The 27312-nt window shown below is 37.2% G+C and overlaps 1 protein-coding gene across 2 annotated transcripts in view; it reads right to left on the reverse strand.

Moving 5' to 3' along the window:
- The window catches only part of CPED1 (cadherin like and PC-esterase domain containing 1), a 328108-nt gene that overhangs the window by 163211 nt on the left and 137585 nt on the right, over positions 1 to 27312 (reverse strand). For both annotated transcript variants that reach the window (XM_062206775.1, XM_062206743.1), the window contains exons 7-13: positions 16607 to 16749; positions 15103 to 15175; positions 13620 to 13787; positions 12125 to 12229; positions 10426 to 10595; positions 5579 to 5649; positions 4935 to 4979 (exon numbers count right to left, since the gene is read on the reverse strand). In XM_062206775.1, coding sequence (XP_062062759.1) covers positions 4935 to 4979; positions 5579 to 5649; positions 10426 to 10595; positions 12125 to 12229; positions 13620 to 13787; positions 15103 to 15175; positions 16607 to 16749 — 775 coding nt within the window. The remainder of the gene's footprint in view (positions 1 to 4934; positions 4980 to 5578; positions 5650 to 10425; positions 10596 to 12124; positions 12230 to 13619; positions 13788 to 15102; positions 15176 to 16606; positions 16750 to 27312) is intronic.

Consider the following 27312-nt stretch of genomic DNA (forward strand, 5'->3'; position numbering starts at 1 on the left):
AACTTGTCAAAAGTTGCAAAATTCACCTACCATAACAGCTGTTGACTTTAGTTGGTCTTAGGCAGATTGCAGGTTTTGCTCAGCCCTCAAAAGTTTAAAGGCACAGAAGGTAGGGAAAGTGTCTTTCCTGTGACCTGAGAGTATTTTCATGATTTTTGGACAAATAACAAGCTTCATAGCCATAGCTCTATGGCTCTGTGGGGTGGTGACAAAGCGGAACCAGCCAAGAATGAAGAAAATTTCCTGGGAAGTGTCATTAGCTGTCATGAGATTGATATAACAATGTACAGGCAGTAGGATGTAAATATACCAAATATTCAGATACAAAAACATCAGCAAGGGCATCCTAAGACCCCTCACTTCCCAAACCATCGTCACCTGCAGAAGCACCATAAAGTAGAAAGGACATCCTCTATTCTGCTAAATACTGCTTTAGAACCTAGGATTACAACTCTACATTGCTGATTCTAAGGCATTGAAAACAACCAATCTTTCAGAGTGAAATCCCATCATTAGTGGTAACATGGATGGACTAGCAGGACATTCTTTTAATTGCAGAAGGAAAGAGTTGATCTCACAGAAGTAAAGAGTTGAATAACAGTTACCAGTTTCAGGGAAGGGTGAAGGAGAGGTGTGATCATAGCAAGGATGGTTAATGGGTACAGGGCTATAGCTGGGTACTGCATTCTATAGCACAGTAGGATGATTAGAACTTTGGTTGAAAACAATGAATTGGATCTTTCAAAATAACTAGTAGAGAGTATTTTGAATGCTCTTAACACAAAGAAATGATAAATGTTTTTAGGTGATGGATACGCCAATTACCTTGATTGGAACACCATACACTGTATCCATGCATTGGTGTCACACTGTACCTAGTACATATGTGATCATTATGTGTCAATTAAAAATTTTAAAAACTTAAAAAAATCTGTCTTTGGGAGCCCAACTTTGATAGCAGTATCTTGGTGAGAAAAAAAAAAAAGAAAAATAGCTATATAAACACACACACCAGCTACTCTATTATTCAATATAAATGTTTAAAAAAAGAATCCGATAGTCCAAAGGTTTAGCAAAATAAGTCAATTTGCATTTTGTTCCATTAGTACTTTGCAACAGTCAATAAAATCCCAGCAAACATAAATATAGAAGTTTAAATGGAAATCAGTAAACTAGAAACTATTCTTGCATTGCCTTTACATAAAACATTCAGTGACTTTTAACAACATAGTCACAAAAAGAGATAACACAGAATTTGCTGCAGGAAGCTATAAAACTGAAGATACAAAAAGAAGATTATTTATTAACTAAAAAAATGTGTTTTCCTCTATGTTTATACAACTGTCACAATGATTTTTCAAATCTGATGAGTTGTCTTCAATTCTTCAGTAGTTTCTCATCATTTCCAAAATCCAAGCTTCTAAAAAGGCAAACAGGGCATTGCACAAGCCCTCCTTATCTTTCTCTCCAGTTAGATCTACCATTATGTCCATACTTTGTGCTTCAATAAGATCCAAATTTTTGTATTTCTTTGTTGAACATACAGATATACCACGAAGTTCATGGTATAAGTTAAGAAAAATATCGTAAGGACTGGCATTGAACCACAGTGAATTAAGCTGCCACTTGTGACATGGGCATTCCATACCGAAGTGAATTGTCTCCTCTGTGTCTCATCCAGCTTCCTGCTAATGCCTGAGAAAGTAGCTGATGATGATGCAAATACTTGGGTTCTGGCCACCCATGAAGGAAGCCAGGATGGAGTTCCTGGCTCCTGGTTTCGACCTGGCCTGGACTTGGTTGTTGCATCCATTTGGAGAGTGACCCAGTGTGTGGAAGATAAATTTCTCTCTCCCCCCTTCACATTGCTCTGCCTTTCAAATAAATAAATATTTTTTTAAAAAAGAATAATACTGGGGCCAGCACTATGGAGTAGCGGGTAAAGCCGCCACCTGCAGTGCCAGCAGCCCGTATGGACACTGGTTTCAAAAACCTGGCTGCTTGGCCGGCGCCGTGGCTCACTAGACTAATCCTCCACCTGTGGCACCAGCACTCCGGGTTCTGGTCCCGGTCGGGGTGCCGGATTCTGTTCCGGTTGCTCCTCTTCCTGTCCAGCTCTCTGCTGTGGCCCGGGAGTGCAGCAGAGGATGGCCCAAGTCCTTGGGCCCTGCACCCTCATGGGAGACCAGGAAGAAGCACCTGGCTCCTGGCTTCAGATACTGTGGTGCACCAGCTACGGTGGCCACTGAGGGGGTGAACCAACAGAAAAGGAAGACCTTTCTCTCTGTCTCTTTCTCTCACTGTCCACTCTGCCTGTCAAAAAATAAATAAATAAAAATTAAAAAAAAAAAAAAACCTGGCTGCTCTACTTCCAACCCAGCTCTCTCTATGGCCTGGGAAAGCAGTAGTAGATGGTTCAACTGTTTGGGCTTCTGCACCCGCAGGGGAGACCTAGAAAAAGCTCCCAGCTCCTGGCTTCAGATCCTCCCAACTCTGGCTGTTGTGGCCATTTGGGGAGTGCCTCTGCCTCTCTGTAACTCTGCCTTTCAAATAAATAAATCTTTTTAAAAAAAGAATAATACTACAATAAATACATGATAATTTCATTTTAGGGAAAAATCGGTGTAAAAAATAAGTAGTAAATTTTCTTGAATAACTCAGTGAATTGGGTACTACCTGCTTGGTTAATTTTGCTGCTTGAAAGTGAAGCCTGCAGTATATACAGTAAAAAGGATTAAAAATTTAAATAAACAAATAATCTATTTACTCACCATTAAAATAAATAAATAAATAATAAACAAGTAAATAAACGGACTGAAATTCAGGGGCAGACATTTAGCAAAGCAGCTACAATACCAGTTGGATCAAACAACAGTGCCTGAGTTTCAGATCTGGCTTTACTTCTGATCCCAGCTTCTCCCTAATGTGCACCCTGGGATGCAGCAGGTGATCACTCAAGTACCTATGTCTCTGCCACCCACACAGGAAACCTGGGTTCACTTCCCAGCTCATGGCTCCAGCCTGACCCAGCCTCAGTAGCTGCAGGCATCTGGGGAGTGAATCAACAGAGGAAAGATTTCTGTCTCTGTCTCTCTGCCTTTCAAATAACTAAAAATCAAATAAACTTAGAAGCTGAAACTCAGTTCTCTGTGAGATGGAATACATTTGCAATCATTTTCTGAATCAAAACTTTAGCATGTGCTTGTTTCTGTTTCATCAGAAACTCTCCACCTCCAGCCTGGGCGCTGCATCCCAGACCCCTGCCTAGAATTGACAGAGTTCTGACAGCATCTTCCACTGAGTCATCAGTGTTGCCTCTACAAACACCGGGTAATTCTTTGGCATGTGTCCCACCCTAGCCCCAACTTGTCTCGGGCCAGTTTACCTTGGATCTACGGAGAACACAGCTTGAGGAATGCTGATAGCAGGCAGCTTAACCTATTTGGCAAGTGTATTTGGGAAGCTGTTTGAAGTTTTGGTGCCTTTTAATGGATTTCTTTTAACTGCAGAATTTTATTGCCCTCTTGAGGGATAATCATAACTCATATGAAACACAAGAACAGCCTAGACTTAAAGATAATCCCACCTGTTCTGAGACATCATGGAGTTATTTTTTGAATCTTCTATCACGCCATAAAAGTAGGATGATTAACAGTGGAGACCCAGGTAGGAATAGTTTCAATCCATGTAAAGACATACAGAACTTGGAAGAGTTATCTAAGTTGTCTACACCTTGTTACCTGGGATCTTAAAAGCACAGTCTTTTCATTCTATAAATAAGAAAAATAGAAGCCCAAAGTGGTGAGGTGACTTTGCCCCCGCTGCATCTAGCCCAGAGCCTAGCACCAAGTAGACTCCACAAATGTTCATTTTTACTTTGCTGCTAGCTTTTCAACAGTCTTTCCCCCATACATTCTAGTTAGCCATCTCCTAGCAGGGTAGAACAGTGCTTAGGGGGAGAGATTGACCATGAGCACAAGGCGGGAGGGCATACAAAATACTCCTTATCTTTTTCCTACTGGCAATACTTAATTTAAAGCACCATTTTCTTTAATTGGGTGTATTTGTTGATTCTATTTAACTCTATTATTCTCAGTCTTTAATGATTTTAATCAAAGTGTTAAAACATCACAAACTAAATTGCATGATTTTTTATTTGTGAAAGACTAAATTTTCTAAGTGCATGTGAGATAGAGATTTTAAAAGATACACACTGTCAAAAACAAGCCTACTATGTAGAACTTTTATTTTCCCATGATATATTATAGAATATTAAGAAAATTCTGGAGTTTTGTTCCAGTTCAGGCACTCAATAGTCCTGTGTCCTTGGAAAGTCAGACTCTCTAGAAAGATACATTTCCAAGACCACTGTAATAATACTGATCAAAGTGAATAAATTATTTTAAAATACAAAGTTCATAAAAACTTAAAATGCAAGTATTTTATTGATTATGCCTTTAATGAAAAATGATGAATTTTAAGAAAAATTGAAAATTGGCTTTAAGATACTCAACTGTTATAAGGAAAATTGTACTCAAGTACTAACCACTATAATAAACATCTGGCAAGAAAGAAATCATTGCAAGATGATAAGACCCCACCTAAAGATCAATGTACAAAGCTGACTAGCCAAATTTCTACTGCAGGGGTATTCATGGCGATGCCATAAAACGGCTCAGGCTTCAGAACGGATCTGGAAGTCAGTGTGCTTCAACACACACACACACACACACTTCACATTCAAAAACAGAAAATTAAAAATCTTCTCATGTAAAAGTGACACATTATTCAGAAATCTAATGACTTCTCAAATATTATTTAAAAGAAATTAGCAGCCTACAGATAGTCAAAAATGCTAAAAAGGTTATTTTTGTCAAAGTTGGAGTGTACCTAAATGCGGATAACACTACTGTACCTCTTCATTCTCAACTCACCATTATTGCAATGGATTTCTTTATCTTCATTAATAATTTGTAGCACTGCAGGTGAAAAGGAAATGTAAATTTAAAATGAAAAGTATAACCAAAAATGTAAAAAAAAAATACATTGAACTGTCTCAAACACAAAGAAATGTAGTACAACACACATTTTATTATTTACCTCTAAGTAAGACTGGATATGACATTAAATAAAATATGTTACTTTATTCAAACCTCAGCTGAATGATTATTTCAAATATGAAAATATTAAGGGAGAAAACGAGCTGTTTACATATCACTCTTTCTCCCCAATGTGATCTATTGAACTTTCTTGTAGTTCTATGATATGACTACAATTTCCAAAGCTCCTTCAAAATAAAAATGCCATCCATTAGTTCTACTCTTCTTTATGCTAAATTTTTGAATTTCATCAGACAGCTATATAAATTCTCCTAATAAATACGTATGGAACAAATGAATGAATAGAAACATGCAGAGTGCTGAAATCATTATTTGAGAGAAAAGAGCATGTCCTTGTTTAATTTTCATTTTTGACTGCTAACAAAACCAAACATTTTTTAAAATGTTTTTGGTCCAGGCAATACTTATTTTTATGCTAAAATTTTAAAATTTATTTTTATGAGACTATATCCTTTTACCTTTTTTATTTTCAATTGTATCCAACAGCACTTGTGGTTTTTCAATGTTCTCATTCTCTGCAAAAGTATTCCTGCAAATACAATGCCAAACAATCCTGAATCAATGAAATGAGTAAAATCCATAGAAATTACATTTAGCACACTTTCTTTTTGTCTATTTGGGCAAAGTTATTTTGACAAAGGCAAACACTTTCTGGGTTTCATTCCTCAAAATTGGCAAACTAGCCCCAAATGAGAAGGGTGGAGATCTCATCATTTCTAATCAGTAGAAACACATTTGAAGAAAAGCAGGGCAAAAAGTCATTCCTCGGTCCAAGGCAGAGCAATCTCAGATAGCCTGGGTCCAACAAAAGTGATTCAAGAATGTACATTCTTATTGGAATCTGTTTGGCTAAAGTTACACAGTTTTGAAGCAAGAAGCTTGGAAACTCTGAGACACAGCTTGAGAAGAACACACAAGGGCATTTCAAAAAAGTTAATAGAAAATAGAGTTAAAAATAAGTATTTCAGTGCAAAAAGTGAATATTATATAAGGCATATTCAATAGTTCCTGGAAAATGTGTACCATGAAAGCTGCATGGATTGCAAATTTTTGCACTAAAATAAATATCTTTTGTATAATTTATTTTTTATTTATATAAAGAGACTTCATGTATTTCACATGTAGAATTTTAAGCATGTGATGATTCTTCTCACCTTGCATCCCTCCCTCATCCTTCCCTTCTTTCTTTTTGCCTTTTAATTTTTGTGATAACACTAAAATAAGCCGGACTAAAAGGGACAAATTTCTTGTTTTCTCTGATTTGGTAGCTAACATATACAGCACAATAAATTTATCCTTTAAACCTGTTTCCACAATTTTGAAGTACCCTCACACATATAAGCTGAGAAATATAGGTGAACAATGCAAAAAATGACTTATGTTACCATGACTTTTATCCTTAAACTCTGATCAATAGTAGTGAACTGTAAGGGTTAGTTATGTTCTGGTGTGTTCTCCTCATTTTCTTTGTTACATAACTAACTAAATGTTTGCCCAGACTGCCATTCAAATCCTCAGATTTGGGACCAGAATAATCTAAATTGCAGACAGAAAAACTGCTGGTCCTGGTGATGGCAGACACAAGGTACCACGGCCCACAGGCCCCACACAGCTGTACTCTGCTGTGCTGTTGTGTCTCCATTTCCATTCAGCAAATGGAAATTACAGCGCTTGCCTCACTTCACAGGGATCCTATGAGAATTAAGTAAAAGGATCTGTGTGAAATAGCATTTTGTAATATTTATTATCCCCAATACCATGTTAGGCATTGGAGAAGAGAAGAGATGAATAAGGCATATTCAATTCCTGCAAAATGTGAACATCACACAAGAAAGTATGCAGAATCAAGGAATTAAAATTTTGCTAAAAATTTTATAGCTATTTTATTTTTTAAAGTCTTCATTTTGTTTTGTACACACTGAAGGAATCAGAGATGGGAGGTAATATTGCCTAGCACTCACTTTAGAATCCTTGCCACCCGCCAAGAAAGGGAGAAATAAAGCAAATATGAGATATGTTTAGTTGAAGTCCAACTGAATGCCAGGCCAAATTAAAAAAAAAAAATCCTAATTTATATGAAGGGAAAACTAAACATGAATCTTGCAAAAGATACAACTCTCAAAAAGTACATAAACTGAATTTTGGAAACATAATTGTTTAAAAGGCATGAGACACTTTGTATGTTAAAGTATCCTGCAGTGATTTCTTTTATAATTTTTTGAATAAATTATTTGTTTGAAACCCATGTGAATTTTCATGAAAGCACTTCCTTACAGCAAGCTATATGCAGTTTTATTTCCAGTGAAGTGAAAATTGGTAGAAAGAGGATAAACACTGATTTTTGAATATTCATTCTGTTTAGATTTACACTAATTCCATGGAGACCCAAGATAACTACAAGTAGTTACTTAACTACTCTTGCTTTTGTAACTTTCTCTCTCCTCATCTTGCTGCCAGAACTTTATTTAAAATGAAGGATGAAGTCATTTACCCTGTGGGGAGTGTAGATAAGCAACATCCACTTTTTTTCTACAGGAAAAAACTAGAGATGGCCCTTGTGAATATAAAGCCAGTGATGGGTCCAACACCTTGGCTCATTTGGCTAATCCTCCGCCTGTGGCGCCGGCACCCCGGGGTTCTAGTCGTGGTTGGGGCGCTGGATTCCATCCTGGTTGATCCTCTTTCAGTCCCGCTCTCTGCTGTGGCCAGGGAGTGCAGTGGAGGATGGCCCAAGTGCTTGGGCCCTGCACCCGCATGAGAGACCAGGAGGAAGCACCTGGCTCCTGGCTTCAGATCAGCGCAGCGTGCCGGCCACAGCGCTCTGGCCATAGCGGCCATTTGGGGGACAAACCAATGGAAGAAAGTCCTTTCTCTCTGTCTCTCTCTCTAACTCTGCTTGTCCAGAAAAAAAAAAAAAAAAATATATATATATATATATAAAGGCAGTGATGGTCTCTCTGTCTGCAAACCATACTGGAAAAAACACTCCAGACCTTGGAAAAGGCAGCCAGAGTCCTAGTCTCAACTCCCTTTCCATTAACTGTGCAGCTCCAACAAATGACTTATCTTCCTAGCTCTCAGTTTCTCCTCTGGGAAACTGAAATAATTCGTATCCTCCTTGCAATAGGTATGAATTATTATTAAATATGCAAGTACATTCATTCACTGGTAAACCTAAAGATAATTATAACTGAGTATTTTTCCGTGAAATGTTGTAGGACCAATATTCTAATTGCTTCCTTATAGATCTCCAAAAGTCACTTATCTCTGTGCTAACCTAGATAAAGTTTTTTAACTTGTCTTGCTTTTCCTAAAAAAGAAATTGAAATGTTACCCCCTACTGTAGAAGTTAAAATGATATTTGGATCATACAGACCTGTGAAAAGGAAAGTATACTGGTGTTCACTGCGCACCTGTGTCAGTGTGTACATGGGACAGCACATGGCACTCTGATGTTATCTTATGCAACCCTACCTCAATAACACAGATCGAGGAGTTTAATGCACATTTTACACAAAAGAAAATTGAGTCTCAGAGGGGTCAAAGCCTAGCCTCTTGTAATTAATGAACTTTGAAGTTGAGATTTTTTCAATCCAAGTCTATGACTCAAAATAGTCCTGATGCTTTCTAACCATACTCAACACAATTAGTAAATTTCCAGATGGGAAGAGAATCCCATCTTCTGCGTTTAAGATTAATGGATTATTTAACCTCATAACATACGTGGAGGGTGAGAAATCTTGCTGGGGAACAGACTTTCCAAAACCTGTATCTCAAGGGAATTTAGTCAAAGTGAAAAACAATCCTTTAATAGCCAACTTGGGAAATCAAGTGTGTTCTTCACCCGCCTATAATGATGAACAAGGCAGGCTTGAATGATCTGGGTAGGTACAAAATACAAAGTGGCTTTGAGCTGTATTAGTTAAACTCAATTTTCAAACAACCAAAATCTTCCCCCAGGCCTTCTACTTCTTATTAAGGAATTCAGGCCAACATGATAAAGTTATAGCAATTAAAGTGAATTCTGATCCTGGGAGATATTGTAAGAATTTTTCAAATATATGATGATTTGTATTTTTGATTTATATAAAGAGTAGTGTTTCACAGCACTGTTTTCAGGATCTCCTGAGGTGGAAGGAACTGAAGCCATTCCAGAGGCAGACTGCAAGAGATGTGAATGATAATAGCAGGGCCTTTTAGTCTTTGATCTCCCTGGGAGTTAAGGTTTACTTCTGTTTTCCTGGCAGTAGAAAAGTCAAATGCGCCCTTGATTCTATCTGTATAGGAGATACAGAAAGGTGCTGCCTTCACCTCTTTCACTAACTAGAGGTGTTAATAGGTTTCACCTGTCCATACCCTCCTTACCACCTCTTAATAGAATGGAAGTGGATATAGATGGCAAACTGTCATCCCAGCCAAACATTTCCTTCTGAGATTCTACTTTCTAAAACATAAAAAATTCCTGGGGCCGGGCATTGTGATGTAGCAGTTAAAGCCACTGCCTGTGATACTGGCATCCCATATGGGCTCCAGTTAGAGTCCTGGCTGCTCCACTTCCTATCCAGCTCCCTGCTAATGGCCTGAGAAAAGCAGAGGACGATGGCCCAAGTGCTTGGGCCCTTGCCATCCATATAGGAGACCTGGAAGAAGTTCCCGGCTTCTGGCTTCAGCCTGGCCCAGCCCAGGCCTTTGTACCTTTCTGAGGAGTGAACCCGTGGATGGAGTATCTCAATCTCTCCCTCTCTCTCTCTCTTTCTCTCTCTCAACTCTGACTTTCAAATAGATAAATAAACCTTTTAAAAAAACCCTACCCTCTAAAACAAAACAACAAAACAAGTTTTGACAAAGACAGAAAAAATATATTGATAAATCTGACTAGATCTTGCCAGAATAAAGTCACACTTCAAAAACCTGCTGAGTAAATATTCTTACTGTCTGGAACCCCTCCCTGACTTGGTTCATAAAACAAATCTCATCTAATTCTTTCTGTCTGATGCTTCCTCAATCCAAGGATATAGATTATAGAATGAAAATAATTTGAAGCTTTTAATTTTCAGCATCACTTTATAGTGGAGTCAAGTCCTGTTGGTTTGAAAAACTCTTGGGTGTATTTTTGTTACAGTGTTTGAAGACCACTGGAATCATTATGGTTTTGATGTTTTAAAGACGTTTATTTTCCAGAGCATGAATTTTTGGACACACTTCTTTTTGTTGCTTTCTTTAATGTAGGCAAAACCTTTTTTGAAATCAATCTTTAGACTTCAAATTTTTTGGACTGCACAATTCAAATTTGTGGCTATCTTACCATTCCAGTGGAAGTAGCTGCGTCTTTTTATTCATGAGCCGAAACTGTTCAAGTGCATTTAAGAGGGACCAGTATTGAGTCAAAACCGAGCCAGGTTTCCCCATAGGACTCTCCATAGCATAAAATTCATGCATCACAGATTGAATCCCAGGAGTAGTAGATGGGAAGAGCTGACAAGGAATATTCAAACACAAAATATCAGTGAAAGTTATTCAAGATAAATTACAACACAGTATTGCTAGAGAAGCCTTCATACTCATAGTCAGATATTTTAGAATATCTGAAATTATTAAAATGCACTAGCCAGTGTCATAATTTAATATTCTCTGCAGTTGTCAAGGTCAGTGCCACTTTTCATAAGGAACTTTGTTGATATCCTATTTCTAAATGAGGTGAGTTTACTTTTCATTGAATAGAAATAGATTTCTCCTTCCTGCAATAAACAACCCAAATAGCTAAATAACAGAGTGAGTCAGACAGTGGGAAGAATGAAGAGAAATCCACTTGGGTTACAAGTGAATTATGCCAGGGTGAGAAATATTAATCTATGCCTATCCTGTTTTCTACTTGGAGTCAGGAAGTTGGGATTTGCTCTTTCTCTTGCAAAATAATTCTTCAGTTTTTCCTCACATTGTGTCAGCAGATGTTCTCTACATTCACAACATCTTAAATTATGAATTCCAGAACAGCAAGGCCAGGTAGCTTTGTATCTCTTTCTATAGTATTGAGTAAAACTACTGTGCATGTGATAATAATAAACTATATTCAAATTAATTAAAAAGATGATGTGTTAGTTGAAATATCTTTGGGAAAATAAACTCCTTTAAGTCATCCAAAATATGGGGCTACATTATAACAACAACTATTAAACACTACTTACTTTAGTAAATTTGTTGCAACTCACTCAACTCACATAGATTTTTTTAAAGCAAAAAAAGGGGGGCTTGTGCCAAATATCAGGTTAATAATGAATTGCTATTGGCTTTATTAAAATGCTATTTAAAAAAGATGTCTGTATGAACAAATCTCACATGAAAACAGACAAATTCATTACAGTCCACATAAATGGCAGAACTGGAAATGAAGCATACACTGTGCATATGCACCTGCTTATGCAATAAATTACCCTTTGGTATTGACTATTAAATTAACAGACCCAAGAAAAGTACATAGAAGAGAAAATGAGCATCCTTCTTAAGGCTAAAACCAGTAAAGGTTGTTATAATTATTTATATTTTTTCTTTGAATTTTCCAATAGAATTGCAAACATTTATGATTTAGGTAATTTCCTACAATATTCTTGCTATATTGGTTTATATTTGATTTTGCACAAACAAAAGGATATAGTAAGTAGAAATAAATTTTGATTACATGTAAATGTCCCAAAGCCAGAAAAAGTATAACTTGGTTGGAAAAATTCTGACATTTTCCCCTTGAGAGCCGTCAAATCCTGGCAGCTGTACTAATCCCATATTCTTTTACCCCAACACAAGTTCTCTATTGTCTGCAAACTCTTAAAGTAAAGCATATAAATCTTATTCATCTTACTATTCATATCTCTGAGAAGAAAAAAGATTATAAAGATTTCTATTTCTTAAAGAAATATCTTCCTCTTGTTTGAAGTGAAAACCTAGTAGCTTAGATTTGATTTACTACAATCTCCATAATCAAGAAGAATCAAATGTCATTTTTGTTTTACCAGTTGGAATTGTCCCAGACCTCCAAGCTCTTCTATGAAAGTCATAATTGAATTAATTTCCTCTATAGGCAGGCATTGATTTAGTTCCTTTTGATAGTTTTCACCCTGTAATCGGGAGAGGAAAAAAAAAACTTAAGCAATTGCCAAAATGTCAAACAATGTTAGCCCAATTCCCTCTCACTTCATAAACTGAATTTTGAACTGAATAAGTATACAGCTGGACTCATTAATACTACAGAATACATAGCAACTTTGACTTGTCACAAGGATGTTTGCGTATAAGGACATTTCTTTTTCACAAGGAGGACCTGCATGAGACAGTTCAAGAATGCTCTGGCTGTGAGGCTGGTGAGATCAGCACAGAAGGGCAGGATGGCCTGTGACAGCCACTGGGGAATGCAGGCAGAGCAGCCCTTGGGCTCTGGACACTCGAGGTAAGAGCATCAAATGGATCTTTACACATGAGCCCCATATCTGGGAGATTAACATCTTGGAGTTTCACGGACTCTGGAGAACAGACATCCCCCATATTTCCCCACCCTCATTATTTCTAAACCACCCTAAAAAGTGGAAGGTGCACAGATTACCACTGTTTCTGGATTGAGTACTTTTAATGATGCCTATGCATCAGAGATGGAAAAAAGGAAATAGAAGGAAAGTCATAGGAAAACAGTCTAAAAGGTCAGGTTACAGCTCTCAGAGACGTCGTCCCTAGAGCACCCACAGTTGTGAGGCCTTACATTCTACACTTCCAAGTTCTCAGAATATACTTTAAGGCAGAAAAATACCCAGGACACAATATTTTATCTGATAATCTGTACAGTTTTTTTTTTTTTTTGATGCATCAAGAAAACATGTGCTAACATGTGATAAAAACTAACCACTGCTGCCCTGAATCACGACACCTAATCATCAGCCTGTAATGCTGGCATCCCATATGGGCACCTGTTCGAGTCCCTGCTGCTCCACTTCTGATCCAGCTCTCTGCTATGGCCTGGGAGAGCAGTGGAAGATGGCACAAATCCTTGGGCCCCTGCACTCACGTGGGAGACCCAGAAGAAGCTCCTGGCTCCTGGCTTCGGATTGGTGCAGCTCCGGCCATTGCAGCCAATTGGGGAGTGAACCAGCGGATGGAAGACCTCTCTTTCTCTCTCTATCTGCCTCTCTTTCTCTCTGTATAACTCTGACTTTCAAATAAATAAATAAATTCTTTTAAAAATCCCTTTAGATAAAACACGTATCATGTGTAATATATACAAACATTCCTTAGGAATTATGAACTGCTTTACTTCATGAAAGTACTTCATGTTTTAACCTAAAATGTTATCATAAATAGATAGTCATGCACTTGGTTGACATACAAAATAATAATAGTCTTTAGGTAAGAAAAAATAATTTCAAATGAATTATCAAGCTGCTTCATTGCACAATAAAGAAAATGACACCTTCAATGGAATGACTAAAAAAATTTATCAGTGAACAAATATGTACTTACCTTAAATATACCTGATCTATAAAGTTTCTGAAATATCTCAGAAAATGCAGAAAGCGAAGATTCATTGGGGAAGAGAAAATTGAAAGTATCTTTTAGAAGGAATTCTTCTGTGTTTTGGTCCTCAAATTCCACACTGTCATCATCTTGAAAATTTAAATGTTCATGAACCTTTGGAAGATTAAAAGCACAAGTAGTGTTCATTGATTTACTTAGAATACAGCAGAATTAGTTCTAAGACATGATTTATTTCCTGGAGGACTGTAGATCAGAACTGACATCTAGTGGTCCTTTTGGAGGTGAACAGTTTTATGAATGTGAGTAACGTTCTCTTGAAGACACAATTCTTTCATGTGTAATAATGTACTATACAGTTGCATTAGTTTATCTTGAAACTCTTTATAGTTGAAGGATTTGTGTTCATGGATGATAATTCAAGAACATGACAATTTTTCTAAAGTGTATAAATCTAAAGTGTATAATATAAACTATAGTACACATATTCAAAACAATAAACAAATGATCATTAAAAATGTCAGTTCATAAATTCTCAAAATTTTATGGATAAATCTTACTACTAGTGAATCAAATGCCTGGGCCGTATATTATATTGTTGGTTTCCATGTATAATACTTTGAAAAAAGAGTAAATGTTACATAAAGTTGAATTCCAATTACACATAATTTTATTTTGTTTGTCTTCCTTTCTTCCTACTCCATATCCCAAGATAAGCTTTTTAAAGACCAGTTCAGTCGATTGTTTTTTTTTTTTTTATCTTCTTGCCATGAAGGGCTCTTTTACAAGAAAAATAGTTTGGAGAGATGATGTGAGAGTTTATTTAATTTAGGAGGAAGGAAAATAATTGGTGTACAAAAAACACTCCTTAATTTACACATTTATGCTAGAAAAAATTTCAAAAATTGTCATGGTTTTCAAGTGAAGATACAGATCAATTTTAAGCTAAATGCTTGCACGTAAAGAATTAAAAAGTTACCTTTCTTATAATACCATATGATTACACTGGTCATCTGCTATCTTCTATTATTGCATGCCTGCTTTTCTCCATTGACACATACTTGGTTTTATACAACATTTATTTCATAAACAGTGGTGAACCATAGAAAATTCATCTTTGCTCTCCAGAGACACATAATGTGATTGGAAATCATAGGTTTCCCATATATTACTTAATTCTCTGAACTTTGGGAAATATATGGAGTCTTTTTAACCTTTTTAAGGTTCATGGAAAAGGCATACTACGAAAATGTACGCAGTATTTCAAAATCTTTTACATGAAAATGAACTTACTTTTAAATTGTTTTCCATAAACTTTTTGAAAGCACTTCATGTAAGTTTGTAGTAACTTTGATGCAAATTCTTATTTCTTGATTGGTCGTTATGAATGAAAACAGCACACACACACACACACAGATCCTTGACCAAAAGGCAAATGCTGGCAGTAGTCATGAAGCCTTTGCCAACTCACCTGGAGTACTAGAGGGTGCCTGAAACTGTCATACCCGATGTCAAAAGTTAAGAGTTGAAAACATAATCTGCATCTGAAATAAAAGTACAAGATAAGAGTAAAATACAGTATGCTCTGCCTTTCAAATAAATATATAAATCTTAAAAAAAAAAACCTTAAATATGGAGAATGAAACTTTCCTACTTTCCTAATGCTAGACTACTATTCACATAAGTATGATAAAATTCTTTTATTATTATTTTTTTTATTTGAGAGACAGAAAAATGGTGGGGGTGGAGCGACAGAGAGTTACCACCTGGTTCACCGCCCAAATGTCTGCAGCGATTGGAGCTAGGCCAAGCCTAAGCTGGGAACTGGGAACTCAATCCAGGCTTTCCAAGTACTTGAGGGATCACTACTTGAGGGCAGGGATCCAACTACCTGAGCCATCAATTTCTGCCCACCCCCCGAGGCGGGGCACTATTAGGAAACTGGAATTGGGAGCAAAGCTGAGACTAGACACCAGGCATCCAGGCATCCAATATGAGATGCAGTGTCCCAAACACCTGCCTTTCCCTCTCCTCCCTTCTCCCTTCCCTTCCTTTCCTTTCCCTTCCATTCCCTTCACCTCCCCTCCCTTCCTCCCCCCTCCCCTCCCCTCCCCTCCCCTTCCCTTCCCTTTCTATGCCTCATTCCCTCTCTCCCTCTCTCCCCCTCCCCTTTCTTTCTTCTTTTTGACATGCTAAATACAACATTTCCTTAGAACAAAGGCAATACATTATATTCAAGTGGGTTTCGATCTGGAGATACTAGTGATTGAATTTTGTTAGTAAAAGACTTTGTTTCCTTCTGTGTATTTGCAACTCAGTGGGACATCCTACAATAAACTCTATAACATGTAAGTGAAATTACACCTGTTACATTGTGATAGAAGTTGCTGAGGTTGAAATGCCACTGCAATTTAAAAATTAATTTAGGGGCCAGCATTGTGGTGCAGTTTGTAAGTTACCATCTGTGACGCTGGTCTACTATACAAGCACGGATGCGAGTTCCCGCTGCTCTGCTTCTGATCCAGCTCCCTGCAAATGCATCTGGGGAAACAGCAGAAGATGGCCCAATGCTTGTGCCCCTGCCACCCTCATTGGTGACCAGGCTGGAGTTCCTCGCTCCTGGCTTTGGAATGGCCCAGCGCTGGCAGTTGTGGACATCTGAGGGGTGAACCAGTGGATGGAAGACCTCTCTGTCTCTTCTCTGTCACTCTGCCTTTTAAATAAACAAATTAATCTTTAAAAAGTTTAATTTAAAAATGTGCATTATGTCTTGTCACTACTATTTAGATACTAATGAATCTGTAACATGCTCTGAAGTTTTAGGACCTGTAAGTGAGGCCACACGTGTTTAGAAGATTATACTTGTATGTTACAAAATTTTCCAGGTACCACCTACTATAACAATCAAGAAATGTTTTCATTAACAATTTCTAGCACATCGGTTTTTCTTCTTTTATAATTTAAAATGTGTTTACCTATTGAAGGTCTTTGGTCCCAGAGTAGATGCTTCACTGAACACTTCAGCTGCCAGCAACAGTTTGGTAATTACTTCCTTCATGTTATCAAAAGCCTGCAGAGGGGAACTGGCCCTCAGGAATGTCTCAAAAAATGTTTGCAGCTGTGAACAAAATAAAAGATGTAGATGTTGAAACAACAGGCTCAGTTTGTCTTTCTAGCCTTTCTGAGATAATCAGTTAGAAGGATTCCTTTAGTTTATCTCTCCTGGATACATTAAAAAAAATAGAAATGCTTGATAAGCTAAGGCTTATATATCTTATAACTTAAATTACTTAAGAGGTGCTTTCTCTGGCTTGTTTTCCTCATTTCATAGTATCTCGTCTTGGAAAGTGCACTGGAACTTACATAACAAGGCTATGATCAAGGTTCCCCACTTTAATTTGTGACCCCACTAAAGTAGTGAGCTTGCACTAGCCACTCACCTCTTTACATTGGGATGAACACCGAAAGAGAGTTGGGAAGCCAAATTAGTAGAAAATGTGTTGGAAACCATTATGAAGGATGAAATTCAAATCTCACTTTTTATTACCACTTTTCAGCAAATATCGTAACAAAAATGACTGTGTCAATGGTGCTTTTTCAACCCTTTTTTCTGCAGAAGCTCTACCCAACCAGAGAAGAATCTGAGAACCAGTGTCCTGCTAACATTTTAAAGACATCTTGTGGGTAGAGAACATGGGCAATATAACAAAGGAAAGAGTAAGCTAAGATTCATCTTTGCTTCTTAGGATCATTATAGTTAGCTTCACAAATAACTATTTTTATTTGCTTATATATTTAAACAATCACAAAACCAAAGTACCTCTTGAAGAGGCTTAGCACCAAAGTTCAAGTCAACATTCAAAGAAGGATAAAAGAGATCTCACATTGATTCATTGACTTCATTCTTTCAAAGATGAAGAACAAAAAATATTTGTTGAAGAAACATGCATCAGGTATTCTATTAATGTTTTTGGAAGAACAGACTAAGTCTATCTGAGCTGTGTAAGATTTCAAAGAGAAAAACTTTTGTTGCTGCGATCATGAAGGACAAATATTGGCACAGATCACCTGAGGAAAATAGTAAATGTATCCTTAACACGCACAGGCAAAATTCCCAAGACAAACAAATACTGAATTCATCAACGTTTACCAGCTGGAAAACAAAAATCTAATGCGATGACATAGGAAGACCCCAAAAACACACTCAGAGCATCCAGCAGTGTGGATGTTTTTCCATTTTACTAAGGAAAATGAATGGAATAATTATATAATGAGAAGAAAACAAATTAATGCCAACACTAAAAATGTTAATATGCCCCTGAGTCAAAATAGGATAACATGCTTCTTATAAGGAAAATAAACATCATATTTCACTTAGTTCACCATATTATGTAGAAAAGGTTACTTGTGATATGACCCTGTTTTCCTATTTTAGTGTTACCTGAATATTACAGAGGTTGAGGCTAACAATACTTGAAGTTGGGAAAGGTCTGTGTAGTACATAAGACATGTAGGATTGCTTGTTAGATGATATCTTCCAGGGGAAGAACACTTAGTGATTTAATGTCTTGGGTTGTATTTATTCTCCTAATGTAGAAATGATTATTTCTTAATTTTTGATGCTAACAGTGAGCATTGAATATGGCATGCCATTCAGGACAACTTTTAATGAAACTCAGAACACACTGCATGTCCCAGTGGTTACACAGTACACTCTGTGGACTGAAGATCCCAGCTTCAACAAGAGAACTTGTGGCACCACTAACAATGCCTCCCTTAAGGAGGATTATTGGGATTAAATGAGACAATGAACTTGAAGTCCCCACCTAGCACAACACTATTCGGTCATGTTCACTGCCTTTATTTTTTTATCAACTAAGACAAGACAAGTTCAGGGAACCTAAATTGACCTAATAAAATAAAACGTTAAACCAAAGCAAAAAACAAGAATAAAACAAGACAACTCCATGGCCATGCCCAGAGTTCAGTTAAAGGGGTTGTTGAACCCAAATCCCCATAATAAAATGCATACTGGTGAGAATAACTAACAAAGAATCTTTTTAAAATATATTACTTAAATACATAAAAAGAATGTAAGTTATGAAGAAAATCATTGCTGACAAGATAAAAATGAGTAAGGAACATTTTAAATTGTTAACATAACATGAAACTATTTTAGGAACTATAAATTTTCTCTCTTCAGTGTGAAAATGAAATAAAATCTTAGTACATATAAAGCACTACCTTATAAGATTACAGATGCAAACCAGGCAATGAAGGCATCACCATTTTTTGTAGTGGTGTAAAATTCAAGAAATAGTAAGTAGTAAGGTATTTATATTTTTACATTGATCCATTCAACCAGTTTATTAAGATACAAATAGGTAGCCCAAAATTATCAATTAAAACTGGAAGGAGAACTGAAGATATATATAAAAGTATAGACAACTTGAATTATGTCTTTGATCTCTGAAAATACCCCCAATGTTCTATTATTCACCTCATTCCCTGCCTCGAGTTTCACAAGTCCTCCCATGCCGCATTCTGGGTTCTCTTTCCTTATTTCTATCTTCCTATAAGACCTTGAGCAAATTACTCCCAGTGTCAGTACAGGTTATTTGTCCTGGGTTAACTTGCTGGTTTTCTTGTTTGCTCTCACTACTCAATTGTAAGAGTTTCCAGGTCAAGAACTGTCCCATTTTATCTTTGGATTTCCAGTGCATAGAGCAGAATTAAATTCAGTAAATACAGTTGAATAACTAATCCTAACTATGACACAACAGAAACCACTAGGAGCTTGATGACAAGAGAACCAGCTTCCTGCAGCTTCTGGGTAACACAGTTTTCCTCATTAGAACCAACAGCCTGTTTATCTCTCACTTCCATCTCCAGGGAGAGAGAAGAGAAGTATTTTTTTTCTGGTGACTTATAATAAAACCCTTGAAAAATAGAAGCTTACAATTAATCTAAGAATTATGGCAAAGGAATAAATGTTCATCAATATTAGTGTGTTTGTGTGTGTGTGTGTAAAGTAATGTTTTTTACTAAGTGGGAAACTGTAGCAGAACCTTTATATTTCAATATTTTTAACTTTGGGTAGTGTGTAATAGCATTGCACCTTACTAAAGTTTACCAGGATTTCTCTCAATGTTATTGTGTAAAAGGGAAATTTTCATCTTCAATATTGGTACTTAAAAATAATTGTGCACTAATAGTCCTATAAGTAACACTAAGTGTTAGGGAAATGCAAATTAAAACCAGTGAGATATTACTTCATTCTGATTAGGATAGCTATCATACAATTTAAAGGAAAAAAAAAAGAACAGAAAACAACATGTATTGGCAAGGATATAAAGAAAGTAGAACCCTCTGCTGGTGGAAATGTAAAATGGTGCAGCTCCTTAGAAAACAGTTTGATGATTCCTCAAAAAATTGAAAATAGAATCACCATAAGATCCAACAATTCCACTTCTGGGTAGACAGCTGAAAGAATGCAAAGCTGGGGCTCAAAGAGAGATATCTGCACACTCACGTTCATAGTAGCAAATTCAGAATAACCAAAAGATGGAGCAACCCAAGTGTACATCAAGGACCAAGAGATAAACAAACTGGGGCCTGCATGTGCAATGAATATTATTCAGCATTAAAAAGGATGGATAGTCTGATATATGTTACACCATGGATGAACATAGGAGACACTAGGCTAAGTAAAATAACTTAGTCACAAAAGATACTGGATGATTCCACTTACATGAGATATCTGGAGTAATCAGATGCATAGAAACAGAAAGAAGATTGTCAGGGGCTAGAGGGCAAATGACAAGTGGTTCTTTAATGAATATACAATTTCAGCTGTGCAAAAAGTTCTGGAGATTCATTGTGCAGCATTTTGAATATACTTAACACTACTAGGATATCCATTTAAAATAGTTAAGATGTCATGCTTTATGTTATGTTTATATTGCCACAATTAGAATTTTAAAAATAATTTTATTTATCTATTTTGTTTATTTGAAAAGCACAAGGACAGAGAGACAGACAGAGAGAGAGAAAGAGAGAGAGATAGAGAGATCTCACAGCCACTGGCTCACTCCCCAAATGCCTACAACAGCGAGGGCGGGTCCAGGCTAAAGCTAGGAGCTGGGAAGCCAATCTAGGTCTCTCACATGGGTGGCAGGGACTCTACCACTTGAGCTGTCACCTGCTGCCTTCCAGGTGCACGTTAGCAGGAAGCTGGAGTCAGAAGAGGAGCTTGGAATAGAATGTGAGTGTCCCAAGCAGCAGCATAACCAGGGCGGAGAGCAGAAGATGGCGGAATAGGAAGGGAGCACACTGATAGTCTGGGGAGAGACAGTTTAATAAAAGTGGAGATACTGCAGGTTCAAGGAAGAGTAGGAGAAGAAACAGCAGAGGAAACTCTTCCAGAACTAGTGATTCACAGTGGATCTGCGTGGAGAGCGTGGGAGCCCACAGTTCGGGACACCAGTGGCAGACTCAACACACCAGCGCTGGAACGCGAGGAGAGCCGAACCTCAATAGTCTGAGACACCAGTGGGCAAGCGGAAAGAGGAGACTAGAGCGAACGAGGCTTGAAACCCCGTAGGGAAAAGTTCACCAGGCTAACTAGAAGAGAGAGAGAGAGAGAGAGAGAGAAAAAAAGTGGCCGATACGGACACGAGTTTCTCTCCACCCACCTCTCAAAGGCAAGCAAGACAAAGAGCAGGCGCCATTTTGGACATACGTCCTAAGCAGGGGACCTCAGGTCTGCACAGGCCCTCAGCCTAGCAGAAAAACCTGACTCTGGGGGTGGGGGGTAAAATAACAGGAGATTGGGACATAGTGAATGTGTGTTACTAAAGAACTGAGACTGTGAAAAAAGAGACGGTGGGGGAGAGAACTCATGGAATTCACTCATGGAATTCACGTGAGTACTCTCCAGAGATGCTACAATTTGGTAACCTTGGCAACCCAGTGGGAGACTGCAGGAAAATTGGAGCCCACACTGAGAGCAGCAGAGATTCCCTGTGTGGTCCTTGGGAAAGAGCTTCCGATCTCTGGCTCCTGTGGGTATATCATTTGCCTGCTAACCACCGCCAATTCCGTTCAGCTGTGTGGAATTACTCTTCCCTTCTGAATCAAAAAAAAAAGAAAGAAAGAAAAGAAAGAAAGAAAGAAAGAGAGATTTACCATGCCTAACCTGGGAGTGTCACCTTTGGCACACCTTCAACACTGAGGAACCCATCTCAAGCCTCTAAGGCTCCATCAAAAGCAGACAGTCCACTTAATCTAGAGTCATAGTATAACAAGAAAAAACACCACAGTGAAGAAACCAAAGAATATCTCCAATATACCAAACAACAAAAGCAAAAACCGAGGTAACAAGAACAAGGAAGACACTATGACGCCCCCAAATGAAAAAAGACACCACAATTCAAGATTACGAAGATGATGAGATAGAAGAAATGCAAGAAGCAGATCTCAAAAAATTGATAAGAACACTAAGAAGTTCTCAAAAACAAATTCTTGAACTACAGAAATCCTTAATGGGCAGGATAGAAAATCTCTCACACGAAAATGAAATATTAAGGAGGAATCAAAATGAAATGAAACAACTAGTAGAACAAGAAACTGAGATAGTGATGAGAAATCATAATGAAATGAAGAATTCAATAGATCAAATGACAAACACATTAGAGAGCCTTAAAAACAGAATGGGTGAAGCAGAAGAGAGAATATTGGACTTAGAAGACAGAGCACAGGAAAGTATACAGTCAAACCAAAGAAAAGAAGAGGAAATTAGAAATCTAAAAAATATTGTCAGGAATCCACAGGATACTATTAAAAAAACCAACATTCGGGTTCTAGGAGTTTCTGAAGGCATGGAGAGGGAGAAAGGATTAGAAGGCATTTTTAGTGAGATACTAGCAGAAAATTTCCCAGGTTTGGAGAAGGACAGAGACATCCTAGTACAGGAAACTCATAGAACCCCTAATAAACATGACCAAAAGAGATCCTCATCACGACACGTTGTAATTAAACTCACCACAGTGAAACATAAAGAAAAGGTCCTAAAATGTGCAAGAGAGAAACATCAGATTACTCTCAGAGGATCTCCAATTAGATTCACAGCTGACTTCTCTTCAGAAACCCTACAAGCTAGAAGGGAATGGCGAGACATAGCCCAGGTACTAAGAGAGAAAAACTGCCAGCCCAAAATACTATATCCTGCAAAGCTCTCATTTGTGAATGAAGGTGAAATAAAGACCTTTCACAGCAAACAGAAATTGAAAGAATTTGTTGCCACTCGTCCAGCCCTGCAAAAGATGCTTAAAGATGTGTTACACACAGAAACACAGAAACACGGCCATCAATATGAAAGAAGGTAAACGAAGGGAACCCCACAGCAAAAGATCACAGGGAATTCAAAGCATATATTAGAAAATATCTTTGGCAAATGGCAGGGCAAAGTTACCACTTATCAATAGTCACATTGAACGTTAATGGCCTGAACTTTCCAGTTAAAAGACACTGATTGGCTGATTGGGTTAAGGAACAAAACCCATCTATTTGCTGCTTACAAGAAACACATCTTTCCAATGAAGATGCATACAGACTAAAAGTGAAAGGCAGGAAAAAGATATACCATGCCAACAGAAATGAAAAAAGAGGGGCATAGCCATCTTAATATCGGACAACATAAACTTTAACACAAAAATTGTTAAGAGAGACAAAGGGGCACTATATAATGATTAAGGGATCAATTCAGCAGGAAGATATAACGATTATCAATGTATATGCCCTAATTACAGGGCACCAGTTTGTTTAAAAGATTTGTTAAGTGACTTAAAGTGAGACTTAGACCCCAATACAATAGTACTGGGGGACTTCAATACTCCACTCACAGAAATAGACAGATCGACAGGACAGAAGATCAACAAGGAGACAGTAGATTTAAATGACACTATAGCCCAAATGGATCTAACAGATATCTACAGAACTCTTCATCCTACACATAAAGCATTTACATTCTTCTCAGCAGTACGTGGAACCTTCTCTAGGATTGACCACATACTAGGCCATAAAACAAGTCTCAGCAAATTCAAAAGAATTAGAATCATACCATGCAGCTTCTCAGACCAAGCAGCAGCATAACCACTACACCAAACACCTGCCCAATTCAAATTTTTTAAAAAGTCATGTTGCAGTTTTCACAGTTGCACTGCCTCTAACTATAATAGCAGTTTAACCATGGGCTAACTTTGGATCATCAATTCCAAAGGATCATTTCTTTAATAGAAAATGTGCAAAACAAAGCAGAACAACAACAGAACGATCCTCCCCTTGCTCTGTTTCTCAGTTCCTGCACATAGTGGAAAATTTCTCTATCCCCATTCCATCTCCTCCTAGGCTCTGTTTTGTCCTTAATCATTCTTATATCCTTGAACTTACTATCCCTTTGTGTAGGATATGAAATAACATAGAATAAGCTTGAATGCTAGCATGAATGATCCAGAAAGGAGGGCAAGTTAATGATGAACACAAGTCTAGAAGATGACAGCTTCAGGTTACAGTCAGTATTTAAAGAAATACATGGTGGGGTGGGAGAGGACTTCAAAATGTTCATGGAAAACAGAATTAAAGTTTATTTTTGTGCAAAAAAAATGAAATCCATGCATAAGTTTTTCAAAATATGTGTTTTCCAAGTACTTTTTCAAGACTACCCCCCTCACATAACTAATAAGAGCTCAGACTCAAGTTTATTTATCAGTAGAGCCGAGGGCATTCAATTAAATATACAAAATCTAAGATTCTGTTTTCTTTGGTCAAATTAAAGGAAGAAATGGGGCTATTGAAATCTACCCATATTGAATGCAGCTGGAATGTAAGCCTGCTATTTGGGATGGATATTACACTGCCTCATTCAGACTCCACAGAGCACTGTCAGACTTGACCTAACCAATATATCTCCCAGTTTCTTGCAGAACTCTTAAAATGCATCTGAAGTCATCCAAGTATCTCAGAATTTCATTCCAATATAATGCATTTTATATATGAAACCTTTTTTGATTGCCCTATAATTCTCAATAAGAAAAATGTGTTCATAAATTTTTCAAAGTTTTAGTGACTACATGTCTCTAAGTTTCAGTAAGAAAATGTTCTAAAGAGTTATGACACAACTTTGGTCATCACCATTTGTCAAAGATAATAAAATTATACAGTTTATTAAATAATTTCTAAAATGAAAAAGTAAAATTACGTTAATACACCTCTCAAATGAATATGATTTCTTTTTATTCAACTAGTCCATATATCCACTGAAAAAATATTAATTTCTTGCTAGAATGAAACAGACCCAGCAACAGTATTAATATTATTCTTAACATAAGCACAGATAAAATGTGTCCACATTAATACATAGATATGTAGAATTTATTTAGAGCAACACGGCTTAATTCTTTGAACTCCTTCCAAGATAGATGAAAAAACATCACAATGATTTATCACGAAATGTTTAATTGTGTTAAAAACGAACTGAAGATGACCTCAGTTGTGAAGGATTTGTAACCTTCAATTTGTCTAATGGACACCATAATGTATGTAAACTTACCTGTCTACATGCATCTTTTTATCCCTAGAGCAATTATCATCAGGGGCAAATGAATGCTAGGTCTTTCTTTTGAAGAGCCCAGGGTGTTTGTCTGAGGGATGGGAGAGGAGAACTTGCTTCAGAGGCGTCTTTGAGAAATCTTTTGGAAATAACACAAAAGGTCATGTTCTGGGTGGGCATTGAGTCTCTTGAAAGCAGCTGTGCCCCTGTGAACCCCCTGCAGGGTCCCCATGGGTGCTCCAAGGGCACATGACACCACACTGGGGGATCATAGCCCTCGGTGTGGCAGAAGACAACGTGTAAGTGAGCATTCTGGACTCTTGAAGGAGTTGCCTTCATGTTTTAAAGGGATCTGATTCAGGAAGAAAATCAGGTATTTAAAAATAGAGGAAAAAGGATATGAGAAAGGGTAAAATTACTAAATTACACCCTAAGTAGTGATGGAATTTTTCATTTTTGGTATATGGTGTGGTGTTTGAATGTCATCCTCTGTTGTATTTAATAATCACCACTCTTAGCTAAGCTGACACTACGTGACAGACAGTACATTTAGCATGGACCCTCTTGTTTGTGTTCACAGTGATGCTATGAAGATGATTACTCATTATCCCCACTCTACAGATACAGAAACTGGGAGCTGAGAAGGCAGGTTTGTGCCTATGGTTGCAGGGCCAGGAGGTCACGAATGTGAGGGCTGAAGTCGGTACTGCTGCCCATGCCTTTGATTGTACAAGATCCAGGAATACAGATGGATCCTGAAACACAGTCGAATGAATCATGTTTTTAAATTTTTAAATGAATCTATGTTTTTACTTTCTGGAAAATGTGTTTGAAACTCTCAGGCACATGCCTTTATAACCACACATCTAAAATATCAATTCAACCACTTGAGTATTTATGTAGCCTAATTACATTTTGGAAAAACTACGAACTTTTTTGTAACTTAATTCAAATTGCCTGGATTAAGAAAAAAAAATTGTGTTCAATCAAATGATTAAAAAATATAAATATTCAGATAATTTGTTATAGTTCATCGAAAATTGTCCTGCTTAAGGGTAACCACGGAAAAACTGAACTGGCCTAACCTAAGTTTGGATACATTTTACTCATTTCTTGGTATTAGATCAAAAACTTTAATATTTAAATATGTTTTACGCTTCCAAGGACAGGCATTTTTTATTCATGTGTAGTTCTTAACAATCCGAAGCTTTAAAGCATACATTAGACTTGGAAGTTCAGAATGTAGATTCGGTGAGATTTAAGCAGTTTCATCATTGAAAATTTCAAATTCTCCCACAAGTGTATGACAGAATTGATCAGAAGCACAGTGCAGAAATACAAAGGGCTGCGAACAGAATAAAAATTTAATTATTTGCTTTGAATGGAAGAACTTTGATTGCCTTATATTCAGCCTTCTCAGAGGCCTCGAAGATTTTCTTTATTAGCCCTGCTGGACTTTCTCGGTGGGATATAAAGCAGCAGAAGACTGAACAGTAAAGAGCCAAAGCTGAAGTTGTAAAGACTTTATCATGGAAGTCTCTACGTGTACGTCTGTGCCTCTCCTTTATATGAATGCCATCGTTCACAACTATTCCCACTGAAGTTAAAACACAAAGTTCCCTTACATTTCCAGTAAAATAAGAGCTGACAGCCTATTTGAAAACTTCATCTTTTATTAATTGTCATGATGAGAAAATAACACTGAAAACTGGTAATCTTTGTGACAGGTAAGAGGAGCGTTTCTAACAGGCAGCACCAAGAAAATGTGCAAACAGGGATGTATTCAACAGAAACACACGTAATTCATATCCTCCTTTTAAATCAGTAAGAGAGAGGGAAAATATTTTCAATTTATATTCTGGATATTTTATGCAGGGTATCTATTTTAAGTCTAATTAAGCATCATCATTAATCACAAGAGAAAAGAAAACATTTTTGCTATACAAAATAGAGTCTGTTTGTATACTACAGAAAACAATAGGACAACTTGTCCTTACTTATGTGTGGCTGTGGTGGTAAAATCCATTGAATCCGTAGTGGATTTATTATCACTCCCAGCTATTTTTTTACACC

The sequence above is a fragment of the Lepus europaeus genome, chromosome 1 (genome assembly GCF_033115175.1).
Source record: "Lepus europaeus isolate LE1 chromosome 1, mLepTim1.pri, whole genome shotgun sequence".
NCBI lineage: Eukaryota > Metazoa > Chordata > Mammalia > Lagomorpha > Leporidae > Lepus > Lepus europaeus.